The sequence below is a fragment of the Gambusia affinis genome, linkage group LG11 (assembly GCF_019740435.1).
Source record: "Gambusia affinis linkage group LG11, SWU_Gaff_1.0, whole genome shotgun sequence".
In the NCBI taxonomy this organism is placed as follows: Eukaryota; Metazoa; Chordata; class Actinopteri; order Cyprinodontiformes; family Poeciliidae; genus Gambusia; species Gambusia affinis.
This window is the reverse complement of record NC_057878.1, coordinates 24,388,993-24,409,818: the sequence shown is the minus strand read 5'-3', so window position 1 is coordinate 24,409,818 and position 20,826 is coordinate 24,388,993. Positions and strand designations below refer to the sequence as shown.

The 20,826-nt window shown below is 36.7% G+C and overlaps 4 protein-coding genes across 5 annotated transcripts; 2 read left to right on the top strand and 2 right to left on the bottom strand.

Annotated features, from left to right (window-relative positions):
• Positions 1-1,296: 1,296 nt before the first annotated feature.
• On the bottom strand, positions 1,297-2,229 carry LOC122840353 (olfactory receptor 5F1-like). Its single transcript, XM_044132678.1, has one exon. The coding sequence runs from the start codon at positions 2,227-2,229 to the stop codon at positions 1,297-1,299; it is 933 nt and encodes a 310-aa protein (XP_043988613.1).
• A 2,248-nt stretch (positions 2,230-4,477) lies between these two features.
• Positions 4,478-5,410, bottom strand: LOC122839808 (olfactory receptor 1D2-like). Its single transcript, XM_044131777.1, has one exon. It carries the CDS (start codon positions 5,408-5,410, stop codon positions 4,478-4,480), a length of 933 nt encoding a protein of 310 aa, XP_043987712.1.
• A 4,107-nt stretch (positions 5,411-9,517) lies between these two features.
• Positions 9,518-14,850, top strand: zgc:162396 (uncharacterized protein LOC555292 homolog). Of its 2 annotated transcripts, none has more exons than XM_044132223.1 (7): positions 9,518-9,580; positions 10,595-10,940; positions 11,008-11,168; positions 11,970-12,186; positions 12,997-13,097; positions 13,233-13,370; positions 13,496-14,850. In XM_044132223.1, exons 2-7 carry the CDS (start codon positions 10,830-10,832, stop codon positions 13,584-13,586), a joined length of 819 nt encoding a protein of 272 aa, XP_043988158.1. In that variant the 5' UTR covers positions 9,518-9,580; positions 10,595-10,829; the 3' UTR covers positions 13,587-14,850. The 2 variants fall into 2 exon arrangements, with proteins under 2 accessions (XP_043988158.1, XP_043988159.1); XM_044132224.1 differs by lacking the exon at positions 9,518-9,580 and adding an exon at positions 9,589-9,710.
• Positions 14,851-15,180: 330 nt separating this feature from the next.
• LOC122840205 (putative methyltransferase DDB_G0268948) lies at positions 15,181-19,873 on the top strand. The gene is made up of 6 exons (XM_044132446.1): positions 15,181-15,466; positions 15,597-15,757; positions 16,701-16,917; positions 17,906-18,009; positions 18,171-18,308; positions 18,515-19,873. Exons 1-6 carry the CDS (start codon positions 15,356-15,358, stop codon positions 18,609-18,611), a joined length of 828 nt encoding a protein of 275 aa, XP_043988381.1. The 5' UTR covers positions 15,181-15,355; the 3' UTR covers positions 18,612-19,873.
• Positions 19,874-20,826: the final 953 nt, after the last annotated feature.

Below are 20,826 nucleotides of genomic sequence, written 5' to 3'. Positions count from 1 at the left end.
GAACCAAATTTCTAAATGTGTTTTATGTTTTAAAGCATCTGTATTAGAATTACAGGTGAAATTATGCTGGTAAATTTGAGCTCACACTAGCGTATTTTAATACAGACATATTGTTGATGTGTTAATTAATGTACACTGTCCTAATTAGTTCAATTAAAACTTGTGATCAGTGTCATCAGTTTCATACACAGAAAGCACAACAGAAATTGTTTCACGTGTTATAAAAATAGAAAGGAAATAAAATAATGACAAAAATAAAATTAAAACAAAAATAAGCTAACAAAGCAAAGCATGGAAAAGACCAAAAATTACAGAGGCAATGCTGGTTAAAATGACTGAGGAAAGGAAATATTTACTGATAATGATGAAGAGACATATATGCTTTATGCATTGATTCTGAAATCTAGATCAACAATATTAAATGAAAATGGGAAAAGAATGTAATTAAGATTAAATATAAAAATGAAACAGACCCTAAATTAAGACAGAGTCAAAATGGCAAGACATTACTTTATCAAAAATGGTGAGAGACCTTCTTTTTTTTTTTCAAAAGCATTATTTAATTTTCAGAGTGACCACACTAAAAATTTTATTTCGTATTTTAGTCAGAGTAAACCCATAAATAAGTGAATTCATCATAGGAGGAATGATGGGAAATTCTATACAAATGAAGTTTTTAATTGTTTGAAGGTAAATCTTTTGAGCCAAATTGAATATTTATAACATCAAAAAGATCAAATGTGGCACACAGGTTTGCATGAACCTGTGTGCCATCTGTGTTTGTTAAGCTACTTTTAAGCTATTAAACACAGTCCTTCTTCAGCCTCTCTCAGACTGTGGGAATCTGTAATATTCTCATCAACCATTATGATTTTCTCATTTTGTGTTGTATACATGTCTCTTTAATTTGTTGACCATCCATAAACTATCTCTTATATTTACTTTGAGTGGGAAACAAAACACTCACTTACATTTACATCAATTTTTGAACTGTTATGTCATTGCAGGAGGCTAAATGTGGTTCAGGATGATCAGTGAGGCTTGAACAAAAAAGATTAAAATCATTTAAAAAACAAAACAAAAAAAAAAACAGAGTTTGATGCTCCTGGAGTTAAATATCACTGAACAGAGTTATAAGATATTTGAGAATATGACAAATCGATGTACGCTGACAAAAGTGTTTCTTCTATCAGCCAACCTGCACACAGTATTTGACAAACTGAGTTGTATAAAATATGTTGTGTAGAATTTCTATATGTATGTCTATATGTTTCTATATGTAGGAAAAACAGAATTTTAAAGTCTGCATTTCATAGCTGCCACACTTAGAAGTTTTTTTCTTATTTTGGTTAACTTGAAACCATAAATAAGTGGATTCATTATAGGAGGAATGATGAGAAATTCTATTGAGGCAAAGTATTTAAGAGTTGGTGGTAAATTCTTAGTCTCAAATCGAATATATATAACATCAAAAAGTATAGTAGCAGAAAAAGTGAGCAAGGAGATCAAATGTGGCACACATGTTTGCATGAACTTTCTCCTGTTTTCTATAGAACCAACACAAGTTTTGATGAGAAACATGTAGGACCACACAATGACAACACTGTGAAGAGCATAAATACCTATTGTAATATTTCCAATGATGCTGTTAATTATAGTTTCAGCTGGAAAACAAGCAAGCACAACAATGCTCCAGTTCAAACAGATCAGTCTGTTTAGATACTGGCTACATAGCTTCAACCTAGAAGCTAATAAGGTGCTTACAGCTATAATGAAGAAAGGTGTTAACCAAGCAAGACACACCAAAGTGATGACTCTTTTCTTCGACATGACAGAGTGGTACTCAAGTGGTCGACATATAGCCAGATACCGGTCATACGCCATGAGGGCAAGGATGGACAAATCACTGCAGGCGAAGGAGTACAACACCTGAGCCTGCAGGAGGCAGCCTGAATAAGAGATGACATGAACAGGAGAGAGCAGATCTGACAGAAATTTAGGATAGAAACCTGCTGTTCCGTAAAGGGAATTCATGCAAAAAGCACAGAGCAGAATATACATTGGTTCATGAAGTTCATTATTCAAGATGATGATCAGAACAACACAAACATTTACCAGGATGATTATAAAGTAACACACCAAAGTGAGAAAGAAAATAATTGATCTGTAATTTCTTGTCTCATTTAAACCTGAGAGAAAAAGCATTGAAATAGCTGAAACATTGTTCATCTTGGCTGAGAAGTGTAACCAGCTCTGTAACAGTGTCTAATGTTTGTCTGTTGAATATAGCAAAACCTACAGTTGCAGTGGGATTTCAAACCAGCCAATAACCCTTCTTCCCAGCAATGCAGCTCATTGATTGGGAGGACACTGGAGGCTTCAACAAGTCTCACTTGACTCTACAGACACCTAGATTGAACCTAAATTAACTCCCCCTTGAAGTAATACTACCATTTAATCCACAAATGTACATCATGATCCACAGTTGTTTGTGTTTTAGTTTTGTTGTCCTTTCTGTCTATTTATTGGTCTCTTTTTGATAGAAAATTTCTGTCCATGTTCCTGTGTTTATTGTTGCCATTTCTATTGATGCTAAGTGAAAGTGTGTGCCACTAAAGACACTGCTCAAACATTCAATGTATACAAGTAATGGTTAAACAGAATAATGCCAAATATGGAAAGCTGTTTGCTTGATTTCTGTAACTTATAAAGAGACACAATGACTGAAGATATGTTGTGCACCAGTCTGTATGATGAATTTGCATGTAGTAAAAATACTCTTTTTGTTAATGTAAGTCTGGGTGCCAAAGTCTTCAGTTCCATATCTCACAGAGGCATAGACAAGTTAGTTTTTTTGTGCTCCTTTCTGATTGTTTCTGTATTTATTTTTCCAAGGAAAGGTAAAAAGCTTGGACATCTGGGAGAGGCTCAGAATGGAGCTGCTGCTCCTCCAGATTGAGAGGAGACAGTTGAAGTGTCTCCGGCTCCTGGTCTTAGTTTTGGATAATTACGCCTCAGTCTTGGTCTTGATCATATGATTCCTTTATTCAGGCACAAAGCAGCGTAGGAAAAACACTACAGGCAGGTGCTGTACAGAATGGCATGCTTCTTATTGAGTCCATGAAATAATTATTTGTGGAATTCTATCTATTTGAGCCTGATATACTCATGCATACCTGCACACCTCCTCTACTGCCTACAGGGGACAGATGCTAACCCCTCAGTCATTGGTTCCTAGCCCTAATTCAAAACCCACAGAGTTTAAGGAGGTGCACTTAAATAATACATCTGTGAGCGTTCAACTGCGTAGTTTGCCTTTGGCCTCCTAAAATGCCAGTAGCAGTGTGTAAACTTTATTTAATGTGAATGTGGCTATCAGAAATTATATTTTTTTCAACACTCCATATGACTTACATTGATTTTTTCCTTAATGAAATTACCTTTTTGTTTTTCCACTTTTCTTTGTAGTTGCCTTTGTTAATCATGACATAACATTGGATGTCAGTGTGTTCAAATACACATGGATATAATAACACACAAACATTTACAAGAATGATTATAATGTGACACATTATTGTTGTTGCTACTATGCCCCATGTGTCGCTCCACCATGGAAAATAGCTGTTAGTTTGAAGGATTTTGATGCATCTTGTACTAAATACATGCCCAATGATGACCATGCTGGTGTACATTTCTCATCACCAGTTACGAAGCCTAAGGACCAGCAGCTGAGGCATCCATCTCCACCTGGACAGCAGCTGCAACATACAGCAGCTATTTTTCTTGTAGCCATTACCTGATTGGGAAGTTTACACACACCTGATTGTAATGGCACGCTCTATTGTCTCATTTTGAATTGTGGCCATGAAAAATAGGTCAATGATAATTTGGAAACATGAAATTTAAATTTTCCAAGGACATCCTACTGGAAGACAATCTCCTCATGATTAAATGTCTGACCCTCTACAGAAATGATCTCCCTTAAAAATTTGTGATCCTTGTTATTTCCCAAGAGGGAATCCCTTTTATACCTATCAGCATAACACAAACTTGTTTTAAGTGCAGAACAATGGATGAATTGATCATCTTGTGGAAAAGCTTTTTCCCCCATTTTAAAATTAGATTTTAATCAGTAAAGATGCAACTTATTGAAAGAGAAGAAAAAATATGTTTAAAATAATATCCTGTAAGATGAAGCAGCCAATTAACAGCTAAAATATTCATTTTGTCAGGTCTGTTATGTAGGCAATATTTTCCACAGATAATTTCCACAGCTGCCTTACTAGCCTTGATTAGATTGACAAAAGATACCGTCGTCTTATATGTGACATTATTTTTAACATTTTTATTTTCACAGAATATCAAAAGAAAAACTTTTCTGAGCAGAAAAAAAACTAAATAGAAAGTAAAAATCAATGCAAATAAAAATTTATGAAAGCATTGCTCATTAATACAGCTGAAAGAAATGTACTTGAATTTATTTATATCTGAGAGTAACAAAAGTAATAATTCTGTTTCTAACTTTGGTCAGTTTGAAACCATAAATGAGTGGATTCATCAAGGGAGGAATGACAAGAAATTCCATCGCAATAAAATTTTGCAGAGTCTTGGCTAAATTTGCAGAACTAAGTCGATTATTAATAATGTCAATCAAAATAGTCAGAATAAAGGTGGACAAGGAAATTAAATGTGGCACACATGTTTGCAGGAACTTTGCCCGGTTTTCTATAGAACTGGCACATCTTTTAATAATATACATGTATGACCAAACAATGAAGAAACCATGAAGAATATAAATTAGTATTGTAATATTTGCAACAATTTCATTAATAGAGGTTTCATTAGAGAAACACGCCAGTGACACAATGCTCCAATTTACACAGAAAAGTCTGTTAATATATGGACTGCATAACTTTAGCTTATATGTCAGAAAAATATTGACTGCAACAATGAAAACTGATGTTAACCAAAAGAAGGACGCCAGCTTCATGACTTTTTGCACCGACATGACAGAGTGGTACTCCAGTGGTCGACATATAGCCAGATACCGGTCATACGCCATGAGGGCAAGGATGGACAGATCACTGCAGGCGAAGGAGTACAACACATGAGCCTGCAGAAGGCAGCCTGAATAAGAGATGACATGAACAGGAGAGAGCAGATCTGACAGAAATTTAGGATAGAAACCTGCTGTTCCATACAGTGCATTCATGCAAAAAGCACAGAGCAGAATATACATTGGTTCATGAAGTTCATTATTCAAGATGATGATCAGAATAAGACAAACATTTACAAGGACAGTAATGCAGTAACACATCAAACTGAAAAAGAAGAGAACTGATCTGTGATTCCGACTCGTTTCATTCAGACCTGAAAGAAAAAACACTGAAATTGTTGAGACATTATTCATTGTTTTAGGGTTAAGAAATGTGTCTATTGTTTCAAAGGCAAACAAGTCTCTTCAAGTGATGAGTCAAGCTTCTTCGCACTCTTTAGTAAGACTAAGAATCAGCTAAGCATGGATTTCCAAGCAGCCAATCAGTGTGCTTTCCAACACAAAGACAAAGGTGGAGTTTTCCAACTTCATGAATATTTTCTGTTTTAACAGGAACAGAAAGGAGTGGTGCATCTCAGGGGCAATAAGCAACAATTAAGAAACTATGGAAAGCTGTTTTAGCACTGACAGTTGAGGAAGTTCTGGAGGTTCTTGAATATCCAGTTATATGAACCATGGTCATTGAAGTTAAAACAAGGAAAGTATTCTGAAAAGCTTAAACATTTACTACATTCTAAAGTAATTGCAACACTTTTAACTATGAAAACACAATAGAAGGATGAACTATTAACCGGTTTATATAATCTCAGTAAACAGAGAGTAAAAAGGCCATGAAGTTTGAACTGGACCAGGCCTGCAGGTCCAGATATTGGTAAGGGCCTGTGCAGAGATTTCCTTATTTTACCAAGGAAATCTCACCCATCAGTCATTCACGACTATAGACCTGTTTCTCTGACATCTCACATTATCAAGCTACAAGAAAGACTCCTATTTCCCCACCTATGTTGTAGATGCTGCCATAAACCTGCTTCAACTAACCCACTCTGGACAAAGCAGTCAGTACTGTGAGGATCATGTTCTTTGAATTCTCCAGTGCATTTAACTCAATTCAGCCTGATTTCCTATGTTGGAAACTCCAGAAGACACAGGTGACATTCACCTGGATCTACGAATACCTGACAACCAGACCACAGTGTGTGAGCCTGAAGGGTAGTCTGTTTCACCAGGTGGTTAGGAGCAGTGCTGCATGTGATGATTGAGTGTCTAGCTGCATGGGGCTCGGTTGGAAGACTTATGGTTTCCTTCTTATGATAAGTTATCTGGTGTGTCTTTAGATTAAACTGGAGCTAACTGAGTGGTCCACTGCGACATATTTCCACCTGGACAAAGTCCCACTGAGGCTTGTATTCTTTTTAATCAACTCTTAGGTGCCCCCGTTTACTTTGGACATATTCTGCATCAACCCCATTGCGACATCTAATTTCAAGTTGACCAAGATGAACTGATTTATAGGTATTTGTTCTTAGTCCTTGACGCGGACGTCGTGGGTTCGACTCCCGGTCCCGGCGACTTTTGCCGCATGTCTTCACTCCTCTCCTCGCCCTCCTTCCTGTCTGCCTACTGTCCCAAAAATACGAGCCACTGGCGCCGCAAAAACTCTTTGGAGAAAAGAAGAAAAAAAAAAAGAAGAAGAAGCTAAACATTAGATAAGTAAATAAAGATAATAATACAATGAGTAAATAAAGGTATATGATAATAGACTAATAAAAACAATAGATTTTATTTAGGGGTTTCAGAGTAAAAAGAGGTGTGTAAAAATGCACTTTTCAGATTTGTATTTGTACAAATCTGAACCACTTCCATCCACTTCAAAATTTGGCACTACTTTCTAATGATCTGTCACATCAAATTCAAATACATTATAGCAATCCCTGGTTGTACCGTAACAAAGTATGAAAACGTTCAAGGGATATGAATAATTTTGGCACTGTTAATATTGAATAATGTCAATTGACCACTGAGTATTTCATGTTTCTCAGCTCTGTACTGTGGAAAAACTCTCGAGGTGATGAAACAAGTAAACAAAGACAGTGAGTCACAACTTTTGGGATTCAATGCCTCAGTGTACAAGGATGATACACATTTTAAGCAGAGGAGAAATGCATGTCTAAGTTAATTCCTTTGATATTTTAAAACTTAATGAGAACCCTTGGGATAGCATTATGCTCGCTGCCTCATTTGGAAATGGTCAATAGGTCATTATTATTATCCCTCAGGTGCAATTAAGCACACTTTGCTTCCTCTAAGGCCCATCGTGCAGAACTTAAAAAATAGTTTTTCTTGTAGCAAATGGTCATCAAAACAACAATCATGACAAAGAAATGGAAAGAAACAAAGTGTGGCTAGCCTAATCATGTTTGCTTTTGCTTCTGTTTTTATGAGCTGTTGTGCTGCAATGAAAGTAAAACACTTATTTGCTTTCTAAAGCGTAAGTAGGCCTGTCAAAATGATCGGTTAAAATAGCCTACACTTGTACAGTGCTTTATTTTGTCCATAGGACTCCAAAGCGTTTCACACTACATGAAGTCATTAACCCAATAATGCACATGGATTGTGGCAACCCTACCCTGCGGCTGGCTGACAGAATCCAGGCTGCTGTACAGTTGGTTCCCCTGCTCCACAGTTGGAAGGCATTACCAGACCACTTTATTCACTTACTTTATGACGTTCAAATCTTCATCTTGATTTAATTTTAAATTGCTGTTCATGGTTTCACTGCTTGAGTGTTTAAACTGAATTCTAGGAATTCCAGGAAGTTTTATTTCACCAGGATCAAAGACCTCACAATTTCTCAATGGCATACCGACGTTTTGAAGGGAAGAAATACTCTTCCATCCACCAACAGCAATGGTCTATGCCCACGTCGGGGCTCAAGGACATTATCACTCTTGGACAAAAAGGTATGCCCTGCCTGAGAATTACCTGTTCTCTCTTTAATAAGGTACTTATCATCTGTCTCATCTCCAGAAGGGACATCTGCACGTGGGATGTGGAACGGGTCAGCATACTCGACTACTTGAGCTGCACTTCAAAGAAATGGTTGGCATTGATATTAGCGACTTCCAAATGGAGGAGGCCTGGGCCGCTAACATCCCATACTGGCAGGCAAAGGTCAGCTGTATCATTTTTGAATGATTTATAAACAAACAAATATACTTTAAAGTCTATTCTCTGAGGGAGTTAGTTAAGGATTTAGAATTGGGTGATCACTAATTTCTGGTTTTAGGCAAAATGTGGGCAGCAGTGTTCAGGATCAGCTGCAGTTGTTTAACTTTTTAGGAAAACCAGTGAAGACACTTTCAATAATGAATCTGATTAAAAATAAATGCATGGATGAGTTTCTCAAGAAAATGGAAAATTTGTCCTTTATGTCTTTATGTGTCTCTGGAAGTTAAGGTCTGAGTCCATCATTACACGTAGATTTTAGGCAGATTTTTTTTCTATCTGAGCAATTGAGAGAGGAAAGAATGCAATCAGACAAGAACAGTTTGAATAATGTTACTCAATAGGCATTTAACCTCTTTTTCAATTTGAGCTGACATTTATTTTTACAGTTTTCATAATATAGCGTTACACAAGTCTTAGTTTTTTTCTTTCTAGCTTTCTTTCCCCTAAACTCAGATTGACTGGTAATCTGTCAAATTTATGTACTTGTCTCTCTGTAGTACATTTTCAGTAAGGGGACAGCAGAAGAGCTTCCTTTTGAGGATGGCATTGTAGACTTTCAGAATGAGCCTCATTTATGGCTTCATCACTTTAAATCCAAATAAGCTGCTGCTGGCCACACACTCCCAACTCAGAGTTTACACTCCGACATGAAAATGGCTGCAAATCGATGTGAAGTTATACATTAACTGCTTTGAAAAAGCAGAAGTAGAGCTTCAGTGACAGTCATCAAGAATGCAGTAAGTGGTTTCTTAATGGTAAGACAACAACAAAATGTTTGTCTTTTCCAGGTGCAACAAAAGTGTTTTTTTCTTCTTATTTATCAATTAATAATGCATTTGCATGTGTGCTTTAAAAATAACAGGAGTACAATATCACTGACCAGATTAATAACTTAGTTTACAAATAATTTACTAGAGGCTGCAACAACATTCATGGAATGCATCAACTTTTGTGTAGTTAAAATATAAGTTGAAATGAGTATATTTGAATAGAGGGGTCATTCATTTTATGAACAAAATACAAGATATTCAGAGGAGTTGTTGAACATCCGATTTTCCAAAAGTTGGTTGAGTCCAGGCAGCATAGGTGTGAATTTTTCTTTTCTTTTTACAGAAAAGTGCTTATATAACAGAGTTTAAAATGCATTTATTTAAAATACAGAATGCCACTGTATTTGATATTTTATTTCGCGAATTTGATTGTCTTGAGGTGCTTTATTTTGAAGGTCCTATATGGTGTGCACTCGTGTCCACGTTACTTCCTTTTCCTCACATTGCTCGCAGCCAAACATTAAGGGTAAGTTGTTGCTGGAGCTTTTTTCCGTACTGCCTTAATAAATCTCACCATTTATGCTGTAAACAAGATGGGATGTCGTTTAAAGGTCATACTTTGACATTTGTACGGAAGCGTTAATCTGCAGCCCACGGTAATAAATAAATAAATAAATAAATAAATAAATCCTTGTGTTTGTTCTGGTTTATTTGAGAGAACATGTTTCGTCTCTGTCGGATCGCGACTCATTCAGTGGCCGTTTCATATAGACAGGCAACAAGGACGAACGGGTATAAACATAGAAAGGATGGTTGAAGACATATTTTGACTGTAATTTGTTCTCTGGAGCAGAAGGGGCCAGTAATGCAACATTAACTTGAATGCTAACTACTGTTAAACAAGAAGAGGTTCTTCAGGGCAGGTCTGTGTTTTACCTGTCTTCTGCAAGTGTTCTTTATTTTTTCTCATAGTATTAATTTTTTGTCCTGTGGATTCTCAAATCACCCTTCTGTCAGATGATCATTTCCTTTTGGGACATTCGTGAATAACTGAATCAACTACACATTTATTGTGACAGACAGATCTGTGTTCAACTGTCTTTGTTGTTATTCAATAATTTATCAAAGTATAATATTGGCAGTCTTACGTCTAAAGTGTATTGTTACTAAACAACAAATGGATTGTATTATTAACATAAACCGTTTTAGAAAAACTTGGCTCATTTATTCTTACAGACAAGAAAATAAGCTTGATTCTATTTTACTTGCATTATTTCATTAGTTTGTGTAATTTTTCACATAATGTAGTTAGTTTATCTGATGTAATGTGTAGAAATATGCAATGAAAGGAAAGGGGTAAGCAGGAGGCCCAGTGTACAGTCAACAGCTCTGCAGCTGAGCTAACAGGACCTTCTACATAGGCAGCTTTCAGTAAGAAGCTTGATCAGACCACTTTTATTTACTTGTTTTATAAAGTTCAAATCTTCATCCGATCATCTTTAAATTCTCACTGCTTTCATCTGTTTTATTTGAATTGTAGGATGTCTGGGAGGTTTCATTCCTGCAAGACCGAAGACCTCACAGGTGCCTGGCAGGAGATTTGAAAATAAATATGTTACACAGTAACAAGATTGGCAGAGAGGGGAAGTGAAGAGAAACAAGGCATTAAAAGAGACAAAAGACGAACTTTGCTCCCAAAGACAGAGACTGTTCTGCAGGAGAGATAAAGCTAGTTACAACAGGCAAGAGATAAGAAAAGCAAGTGAAACTTCTCAATGGCTTACCGACTTTTTGAAGGGAAGGAACATGCTTCCATCTACCAACAGTATCGGTTTACACCTCCAACTGCGCTCAAGGACGTTATCATTCAGTACTTGGACAAAAAGGTATGCCCTGTCTGAAGTAATCTTTTCTCTCTTTAATGAAGAATTTATCTCCCGTTTTCATCCCCAGAAGGGACAGCCGCATGTGCTTGCTGTGGATCTGGGATGTGGAACTGGTCAGCATACTCGACTAATTGCACCCCATTTCAAAGAAGTGGTTGGCATTGATATCAGTGACTTCCAAGTGGAGGAGGCGCGGGCCGTGCCGGGATACACTAACATCACATACCGGTATGCAGAGGTTCGCTGCAGGTGTAAATGTTCACCTGCAAATTCTGAAATTCTTTTTGTATGCGAAACAAATTCAAAGCTTAGCTGAATAACAAAGCTTGTACCATTCCACATTACTGCCTTGTTGCTGATCTATCTTTTACTGACGTTTTGAAGAAAATATCGTTTATAAACTAAAGTCCTTCCTTTATAAGGTGACAACTACAATGCAATTTGTCACAAAAACACGATTTACAAAGTGATATCACAGCATCCATTTCATGATGGGACTCAAACTTCAGTACAAGTTGACCTGTCACTGTAACAACTTTTGTTAAGTTACTAATTGTCTCAGAAATTATTGTGATAAATAATGTTTTGAGACGCCTTTCAAGTAATGCATTAAAAAAGGCATAATAACACATATTTTCCCCCTCAAAGACCAATAAACTATAATTTTGTGCAGAACACTCCACACACACTCCTGAAACTGGAAGACATTTTAAATATCCAAAATAAAACACAACAACCAAAAACGATAAACACACAGTGAATTATAAAGTGTCTGTAAACAAATTTGACCTTCAGAATGGGAGTTATCAGGTTTCTTTTAATTTGATTGATTACCGTAATAGCTTATTGTGACAAGTTTATTCTTCATTTCTTGAGTAACAGGTAGGAAGCAGAATATTTAGGTTGGAGAAATTGAGTGAGCTAACTGGATGATCTGACATATTTGTACTTTTTTCTCTCCTTAAAGCCAGACTGACTGGTAATGTGATGGTCACTTGCTATACTTGTCTCTCTTTGGTACATTTTCAGTACGGGGACAGCAGAAGAACTTCCTTTTGAGGATGGCACTGTAGACTTGTTGACAGCAGCTTCGGCAGCGCATTGGTTCGACCCGACCAGGTTTCTGCTTGAGGCTGATCGGGTCCTGAAGCCGAGGGGCTGCATGGCTCTGCTGGGCTTCACGGACTGCAACATCAGATTAAACTATAAGAACTGCGGAGAGAAGCTAAACCATATCTACCAGGAGGTAGGTGTTGGTTTAAAAACATAATTTTTATGGTTGAAGTTAAATTTTAAATCTTATCTGAAGGATCTGCCTTGTCTTCGGAGACAATCAAAGTACAATGAGTGAATTAATTATTAACTTCTGGCTTGAATCTGCAGCAAATGTTTACATGTATTTTATAAAACAGAATAAAATGCTTACATTAACAACTTCCTCTTATTTGCAGATTTCGTACTGACTAAAAGCAGCCACTGAATTTTCCATTTGACAAATTTGTAGGACATTTCCAGGATGAAAGAAACATAACAATTGCAATGTCGTTTTCCTTGCTGTGAATTTTTTTCATCTAAAGACTTAGACTTCCAGCCTTAGTTAGTCTTATGACGATAGAGCCTTTCTGTTTAAAACTGGCATCAGATTTAGCTTCTGACCTCTCGTCTTTTGCACATGGTGAGAACATGTCTTCTTTAGATTAATTAGATTAGACCCTGTTAACAATCAAACTCCACACAACTTTCGCCTTACAGATTGAGTGTCTTTTGGTCATGAAAACTTCAGTTAACTAGTCATCCTCCAAATAAGTAAAAGTCAGGTTCCAGACCAGGAAGTAGAGTTGTAGTTTAACACCTATCTGTAGCTTCATTTCTCCATTGAGTCGGTGTCCTGGCCACATCTCCAATTAGATTACAAAACAACTTTGGAGGAACATGTCATGAGTGACAACCTTTCCACCTGCATGTTATGATTAACTGTGTCAAATATGCAGAATTGATATTGAGAAATAATAAGACAGAGCTTCTATCTAGACCCTTCACTGTTGATATTATGCAGGTGAAGGAGTTGCTGCGGCCTTACACGAGCAACCCAGTCGCTGCATCAGAGAGTAAACTGGAAGACTTGTACTCTGCCATACCCTTTCCAGACAAGGAAAGGTAATCTTTTGTAGTTGATCTGATGTTATAAAAATGGTTATTATACAAATTAAAGCTAACCTAGATGCTTTCAGAATTGTAGTTAACATGACTCCTTTTTTAAATGCACGTTTTCCTCTTATGTTGATCCAACAGGATTGAGAGTTTTCATTGCAAATCCATGATCTCTGTCAGAACATTGGTGGGTTTTATTAGCTCTTGGTCCATGTACAATTCTTACAAGAAAAAAGACCCACAAGGGGCTGAAGACATGCTGGCCAAGATTCAGAAGCGGTAATTCTCCGTTCTTAAACAGACAAGCACATTCTGATGTCTATGTTTTGCATTTAGGTGTTTAGTTACACAGTTTTGGAAAATAATATATATGTACATCTAATCTATGAGCGTTTTTATTGCAGGTTCCTGGATGAAATGGGCGTCACTTCTGTTGACACTGAAGTAGAACGGGAGTGGGAGTATTTCTGCATCCTGGCTTCAAAGCCACAGTAACCAACACCACAACATTATGTGCTACTAACCACTGGAAGACGTTTTTCATGATGTTTCAATTTGTAATTCATAAAGTCCTAACAACAACCAGACAGTGGACTGTTGTGCTTATTTGGCTTAAAACCCAGGCAGAATTTCAGAGTAGTTTTAGCAATTGCCTTGATTGAAGGTTTACACAACATTTGAGTAGTTTCTGTTATTATGATTTAAAAAGAGAAAATAGAATTGCTTGATAATTAAGGGCGTTAGCTTATCATTAGCTAAGAGTGACACAATCATGTTGTAATAAATATGAAATTTGTTCAAAGGTATGAGTACAATTCAAGTTGATTCCATTTAGGTGAGTCAGATAAAAACACAAAGAGAGAAACACTTTACACAACGGGGCAAAGAATCTCTTGATATTTGAAACAGTTTTTAGGAGGAGTGTACAAATTGGAATGTTTGGGTAGGATGTTCATTTGTTCTACTATCCCTTTTATACTGTGCCTTTTGCATTTACAATAATATTTTGACTAATAGTTTAGAGTTTGCATTTTGGTCTGTCTCTACAACTTCTGGAGAACCTTCAAGTAGTGATTTATCAAGGTGTTTTCTAATTTGTCCTCCAATTAGAACATCCTGTGCTATTATTTTTCTTCACTGGATCTGTTTGTATGTTTTAGTCAGAGTACTGTACTCTTCTGTACATCTGCAGATCTGGAGTGTCAGCATTGTACTCATTCTCCAAACTTGCCTTTCACTGCAGGGATCTTTTGTATGAAACATGTTTTGTTAGCGGAGCATTTTCCAAACATTTCTGAGTGATGCTTGCTGGATTTTACTGTGATCTTCACACCTTGTCATTTCTTTTGACCATTTCAAAAGAATCTCCGATTCTGAATCTGAGATTCTTATGTGTTTGCATTCTAAAACGTGTGTAAATTTTACACCCTAAATTTCTGCAACAAACTTGAATGTTTACCAGAGGGAAAGCAAAATATCACCCATTTTTCCTTGCTCTTGTGACCAATTCAAACTTTAGGTGGATCAAAATATTTTTTTATTCATTGGAATAATGATTAGAAGCAGTCAAACACTACATTAAATTAGGATAAGTTACAATCTCAGCACTTTTGTAGCATTCTACAGGTTTACCCATAAATATGTATGTTGTATCAAATCATATAATTGTTCAAACTTGAAAAGTAAATTGCAATATCATGATTATATTTTGTACAAAAATGAAAAATATTGTTAAAGCAATAAAGTTTTCACATTAAAATGTATTTTCTCTGTTTTTATTTTGCCTGCATAGCTTTTTATACGTTAGGATCTCATTTTGGCAGTGAAAATACGTTATGAACATTTTATGTGTGTTATATTTATTCTATTGCTCTCTTAAGAATCCATGTTTGAGTGATACAAAATACAGTGGACATTAATATTCCACCTTTGGACTTAAAGTCTATAAGGGCCCCTCTTACAGAGTTTTGACTTTTCTAACAGAAATCATCCTCCGCGCTTCCTAGTGAGCCTCTGAGTTTGACCTGGTTTTCTATTCATGAGTTAATCACACACTGACGGCCCTTGTTATAAAGCGCAGCACGCATGCTTGGAGGCAGCTTCTCTCAGTTCCCCAGCACCCACACTGCTTGTTTTGTCAGCCAGCAGAGAAGTTAAACCTTGTGGAAGTTCGCTTTTCTTGTCAAGTGAAGAAATATTACAGTTTGTTTTTGTCTTCTTGGCAAACTTGAGTTAAATCAGCGGAAAATAACCATTTGACAGCTATGACATACAGACTTTTTGAAGGTAAGGAGCATGCTGCGTCCTACTGGAAGTACAGAATCTCTCCTTCAGATCATCTAATCCAACAAGTTCTGGACTTCTTAGAGAAGCATGTGAGCACAAGCCGCCAACCAAAGTCTATTTTATGTTTCTGATTTATAAGTAGGCCTACCAACACTGTAGGCAGTTTGTTTTACTTCCAAAAGGCAATTTCACAGCATTGTAACGTAAATGTTTTCTCAGCGGGGTCGTCCCTTTGGGCTGGCTGTGGACGTGGGCTGCGGTTCTGGGCAGGGCACGCAGATCCTGTCCAAACACTTTGCTTCGATTGTGGGAACAGACGTGAGTCCTGCTCAGTTGGAAGTGGCTTTGCAGCAAGCCAAAGAGCCAAACATCACATACAGGTAAGTCCAAGCCAAAAAAGTTGGCTACACTGGCCCCTCCACTCTGTGACTTTATATTTTTCTTGTATTGTGATGAAAGCACAATGACTAAAATCTTTCCCCAGTCAACTACAGCTGAGAGCTCTAATGTTTTTTGGGTTTTTTTAGTTTTTACGTGATTTATTGATAGAAAGTACGGTAGTGGATAATAGTATAGTAGAAGGAAAGGGATATTTGCCTTTCATAGTCCACTACAAATTAAAATCTCAAATACTTAAAGGGGACCTAGTATGCTAAATTCACCTTTTGTGTTTTTGTACTTGCATTTGGATCTCTACCACTTCTGGAAACAGTTCAAGTGCTTAAAAAAAACCATCCAGTCATCTTTTATAAAAAATGGCAGGCATTGCCCCTCATCTAACAACCCAAAGAAACCCCTCACACAGATAACCATGTTTGTTCAGTACAAATAATTGTTGGCAGGGGCGTGATCAGCAACAACTTATTTGCATAAAAGTGACAGAGCACTAAAATTGAGTTGTATAACCTGAGGGGTTACAATAGCTCATTCTGAAAGGAGCTAACAGTAGACAGAACTGAGAAGGTGAAATTGCATTACTTGAGAATGATTTTGTGCACAAATGTAATGAATATAGATCTCATTGATCTATCCTAATTGTTTAAAAGGAAGCATGATAGATAACTAAAAAAACCCCCAAAACAAAACAGACAAAAAAAATATCACACTTTCTTTGTTAGCCCCACTAAGGTGGAATTTGCAGATTCAAACAGGAGAAATAGTCCATATGGTCTTTACTGCATGCTGACTTTTGTAAGCCAAAGAAAAGGCTGTTTGTGTCTAATATTTGTGCTGCCTGAGTGGCTGCATCCACCTCTTGAATGCTTAAAAGGGAAAGTCATGCTGGCTGAAAGTTTCATATTTTTCCCCCTGATTTAAATTTAGACAATGTCTGGCTGAGGAGCTGCCCTTCGCTGACAGCTCAGCGGACCTGGTGACGGCCATGTCTGCCTTCCACTGGTTTGACAGGCCTCGGTTCCTGCAGGAGGCCCACCGGGTCCTGAAGCCCCAAGGCTGCTTGGCTCTGCTCAACTACACAATTAACATGGAGCTCAGCTACCCCGACTGCTGCAAACATACACTGAACCAAGTCTGCAAAGAGGTAAAGACTGAAAACTTAACCAAAAGCACAACACAAACACGTTTATTAAATCTATAATAAGACACAATATTAACTAACTGCAGCAGTGGAAATGTCTTTTTTTTGCCTTAATGTTTTGATTTTTACATGGATCGGATAGGAAAGGATTTCTGTGGGTGCCAGTTATAGCACTACTATGATTTTTCATAGGTAAGCCTTATTTTCGCTTCAGTATAGCCTCAACTCAAACTTTAGACTTCTGATATAGTTTTGTCTTTTCGATCTTTAGGAACAAATAGCATCAAAAATATTTTTCAACCTGCCTGCATGATTGATAACTACTTTTTATTTTTATTTATTTTTTTGGTAAAGTGTCTTGAGGCAACATTTGTTGTGAATTGGCGCTATAATCTTGAGAAGTGACATCTATTGAGCTAAATTAGGGCCATATAGCTTGTTGAAAAATTTTCTAATCCATTTAAAATTTTGAGTTTTGATTAAAATATTAATTTAAAGGCTAGTTAAAATAGACATTAAGTACTCTGCCACTCTACTGTTGAATCAATCATCAAGGATGGCGTCAGATATAAAAAAATGTCAAGGTATGTGACAGATAATAATAGTTGTGTTAAAAGAAGTAAGAATGATTCAAGAAGTAAATGTTTATTCAATTGTTCATCTTTTGTATTAAGGCCTTGTTCAGCAAGTTAAAATTACTTCAAGAAAGGAATCTAAATAAAAAATATTTCATGATATATCAATAGTGTACTGATAGAATATCTCAGACCTAAATGTAAAATGTTGAAAAAGTCTTATGTTACCATCCAGTGGACGTTTGAGGTTAAAACACCTTGTAGCTCTTTTTCTCACAGTAAGTTTTGCACTGAAACGGTGCTGTAGTGTAGTGAATAAAAATGTGCTATTGACAAGAAGAAGTTAGAAAATATCACTCATAACAAATACATGACATATTCCTGACTTTAATATCTATATTTTTGTTGTTGGTCAGTTTTACACAGCTCTGGAACCTTACAGGAGTCCCCACCTTGGTCAGAGCTCTATTGATCTGTACAGGGAGGCCTACGGATCTATTCCCTATCCCAACAAGGAGTGGTGAGTGATGGATTCCTTTTCTTTGGCTTGTAATCTGACTTCAGGGATATCAAACGTTTTTCCCCTTTGGCTGTGATGTAGCAAAACACAAGAAGAAGAGCCCTGTTATTTCTGTGTTTGATATGCATACAATGCACAGCATATATTGTGTTGTTTTCCAGGCAGGAGTGTTTTTGGGACAGAAATATTATGCCACTGTCCAGCTACATGGGACTAGTTGAGTCTTTTTCCAGTTATCAAGCTCTGCTGAGAGAAGATCCACAGAGAGCTAAAAGGCTCTCCCAGGATATATCTGAGAGGTGAACTTTATGTTTTATGATGCAAATCTGTTTCTGCACATAAAGTTATGTCCCAGTGTTTTAAACCACCACTGATGTGTTTATACTTTGCTCTAAATAAGGTAAATGCTCACATATTTTATTATACAATAGTAGCGCCATTATACACCCTTATGTTTGTATGCTACCCTCTGAAACAGTCTTGTCTCCTTTCTTGTCTGCTCCAGGCTGATGTCTGTAATGAAAGTGACTTCTGCAGAGACAGAAGTCACAGTGGCTGTCAAGTATTTCTACCTCCTGGCCTGTAAACCTCAAGAATCCTGACTTCTGGCAGCTCTGCCCTTTTTAACAAAGTCAGGAAAGGTTACATCTGCTTTTACTGGTGCTGATCATTTTAAAAATTATTCTCTTTGGATAGAAAGAATCTCACTATATATCGGAAGCAACTCTTTGGCATTTGGTGAAATGCTTATATCTGTTTTCTACTGAAATTTAAATGAAGTGATAGCATTCACTTGTCTTTAAATAACACAGTAGCAAACATTGTTTTGTTTTAAAAATGATCTTTTTCTGTTTCACATAATGCCAGTAGAGGGCGACATTTGATCAAATGTCCTTTTGATTAACTATGTAGTACGTCAATCATTTTTTTGGGTATGTCGCTGTCTTCACCTTTCATTCTGAAAGTAAAAATTAGATATTTGTGTAGTGTTTTTTTTATGAACTGTAACTGAGAATATAATTTTCAATGTAACTCACAGTCTTTTCTCTATTTATTTACTGTTTGTAGGATTTATAATTTTTAAACGTGAGACCGAAAAGTGATTAAAACTCAATGAATTAAAATTTATTTGGCTAGCAGCATGGGTCTGCACATTAATGAAGACTTTCACTGAGTCAACTGGGCAAACCAGGGGTGTCCCAAAGTTTTATCCCACAGTCCAAAACATTTAAAGTTAATATCATACCTAGTTCTATCGGACTGACTTTTTTGAAAGGAGACTATACTAAATGGTAGAACTGGGACAAGAGTACTTTCTGTGCAAGGGGAAGAAAAAACAGCAAATAAAACACAATATTAATGGCAGCAAATAAGGCAAAATGCTGAAGGTCAGTATATTTATAGTTTTCTGCTAATAGTAACCCAAAAGAACCATTATAAACTGGGAAGTATTGGGGCTTTTTTTGTGTCAGTGCAAAATGTATGAGCCATTCAGATCACTTCCAAAGATCAAGCTTTTATCTGCGAGATTACAGCTCAGATCAATAGCTGTCCATCCTATGAGATTGGATATGCTGACAAAACATGGCTCACGCCAGGCTTCAGGTGATTTATTCCTATTGATCTGTTTTTTGAAATATGTCCCTCCTCAAAATAATACCCTGTCACTACAGTAGTCTGACACGTCTCGGTGGTCCTTCCGTCTTTATGGACTGCGGGTCACGGATGTAGGTTTGAAATTGGTGCATTATGACAGAGGCAGTGTTTTATGATTTGAAAAGGCGATGCGGAAAGTGACAATGGAGTCAGGTACAAACCAAAAGTCAATGTGAGAACATTAGACAGGAAGATCTTTGTTTGAATAAACAAATAAGAGCTAATCCTCATTTGTATTTGACACAAGACCTCTTCAGCCATATTCAAATCAGTATAGGACACATAATGAAACAATGGTGCAAAAATCCTCTGCTGATGTTTTAGGTTAGAGCAGAAATTGTGTGAATTGTAATGATGAAAGAAAATAATTCTTTTGTTTTTCTGAATCGATTGTAACCTTCTTACAGCAGGGTGAGTTGGATAGACTTCAAACTGAACAAGCTTCTGTCAAAACGCTAAGATTCCATCTCCAGAGTGCAACATTTTAGCCAAAATGAAAGGTTTTATGATTGTTTTCACATCAGGGCTATTGAATATTCCAAACATTTTATGTAGACTAACTGTGCAGCAGATGTCAAACAAAAGATGGCACATCACAGGATTTGTTTCAGTCTGACTAATGCATTAGTCATGTACTTGCAGACAAATTTTTTTTTAAACTAAGCAGACACTTGGCTCATATTTGGGTCACTTGGTCTGGCAGGGAGAGCAGAGCCTTAGGTGCAACACTTTGCTTCTATATGATTAAGACTGGAGCCACTGGGCTTCTTTCACTGCAGCTGCAGCCTCAGTCTGATATGAACTGACACAGAAAATGGCTTTTGAAAAAGCGGGTACTGCCACAAAGACTTTAATATCGAATAAATTGCATTACAGAAATTAATAAAGGACTACAGCACTGAAACTGAGTGGGTAAACATAATGTTCAGCTGAAGGTTTTGCTGTAAATTGTTCATGAGTATAAATTAATAAAAGTCTTAAATGATATAAAAGAAAAACAGCTGCTCAGTGAAGTCACTGAATCAACATTTATGGGAGGTTTGTTCTGCACATTTTGACAAATCTACCTGGACAATGTTTCAGATATGCCAGAGGGCCTTAATCAAACATTTAACTAAGACAAATGTAGAAAGCATAATCACTATATGCATTCTGCTCCAA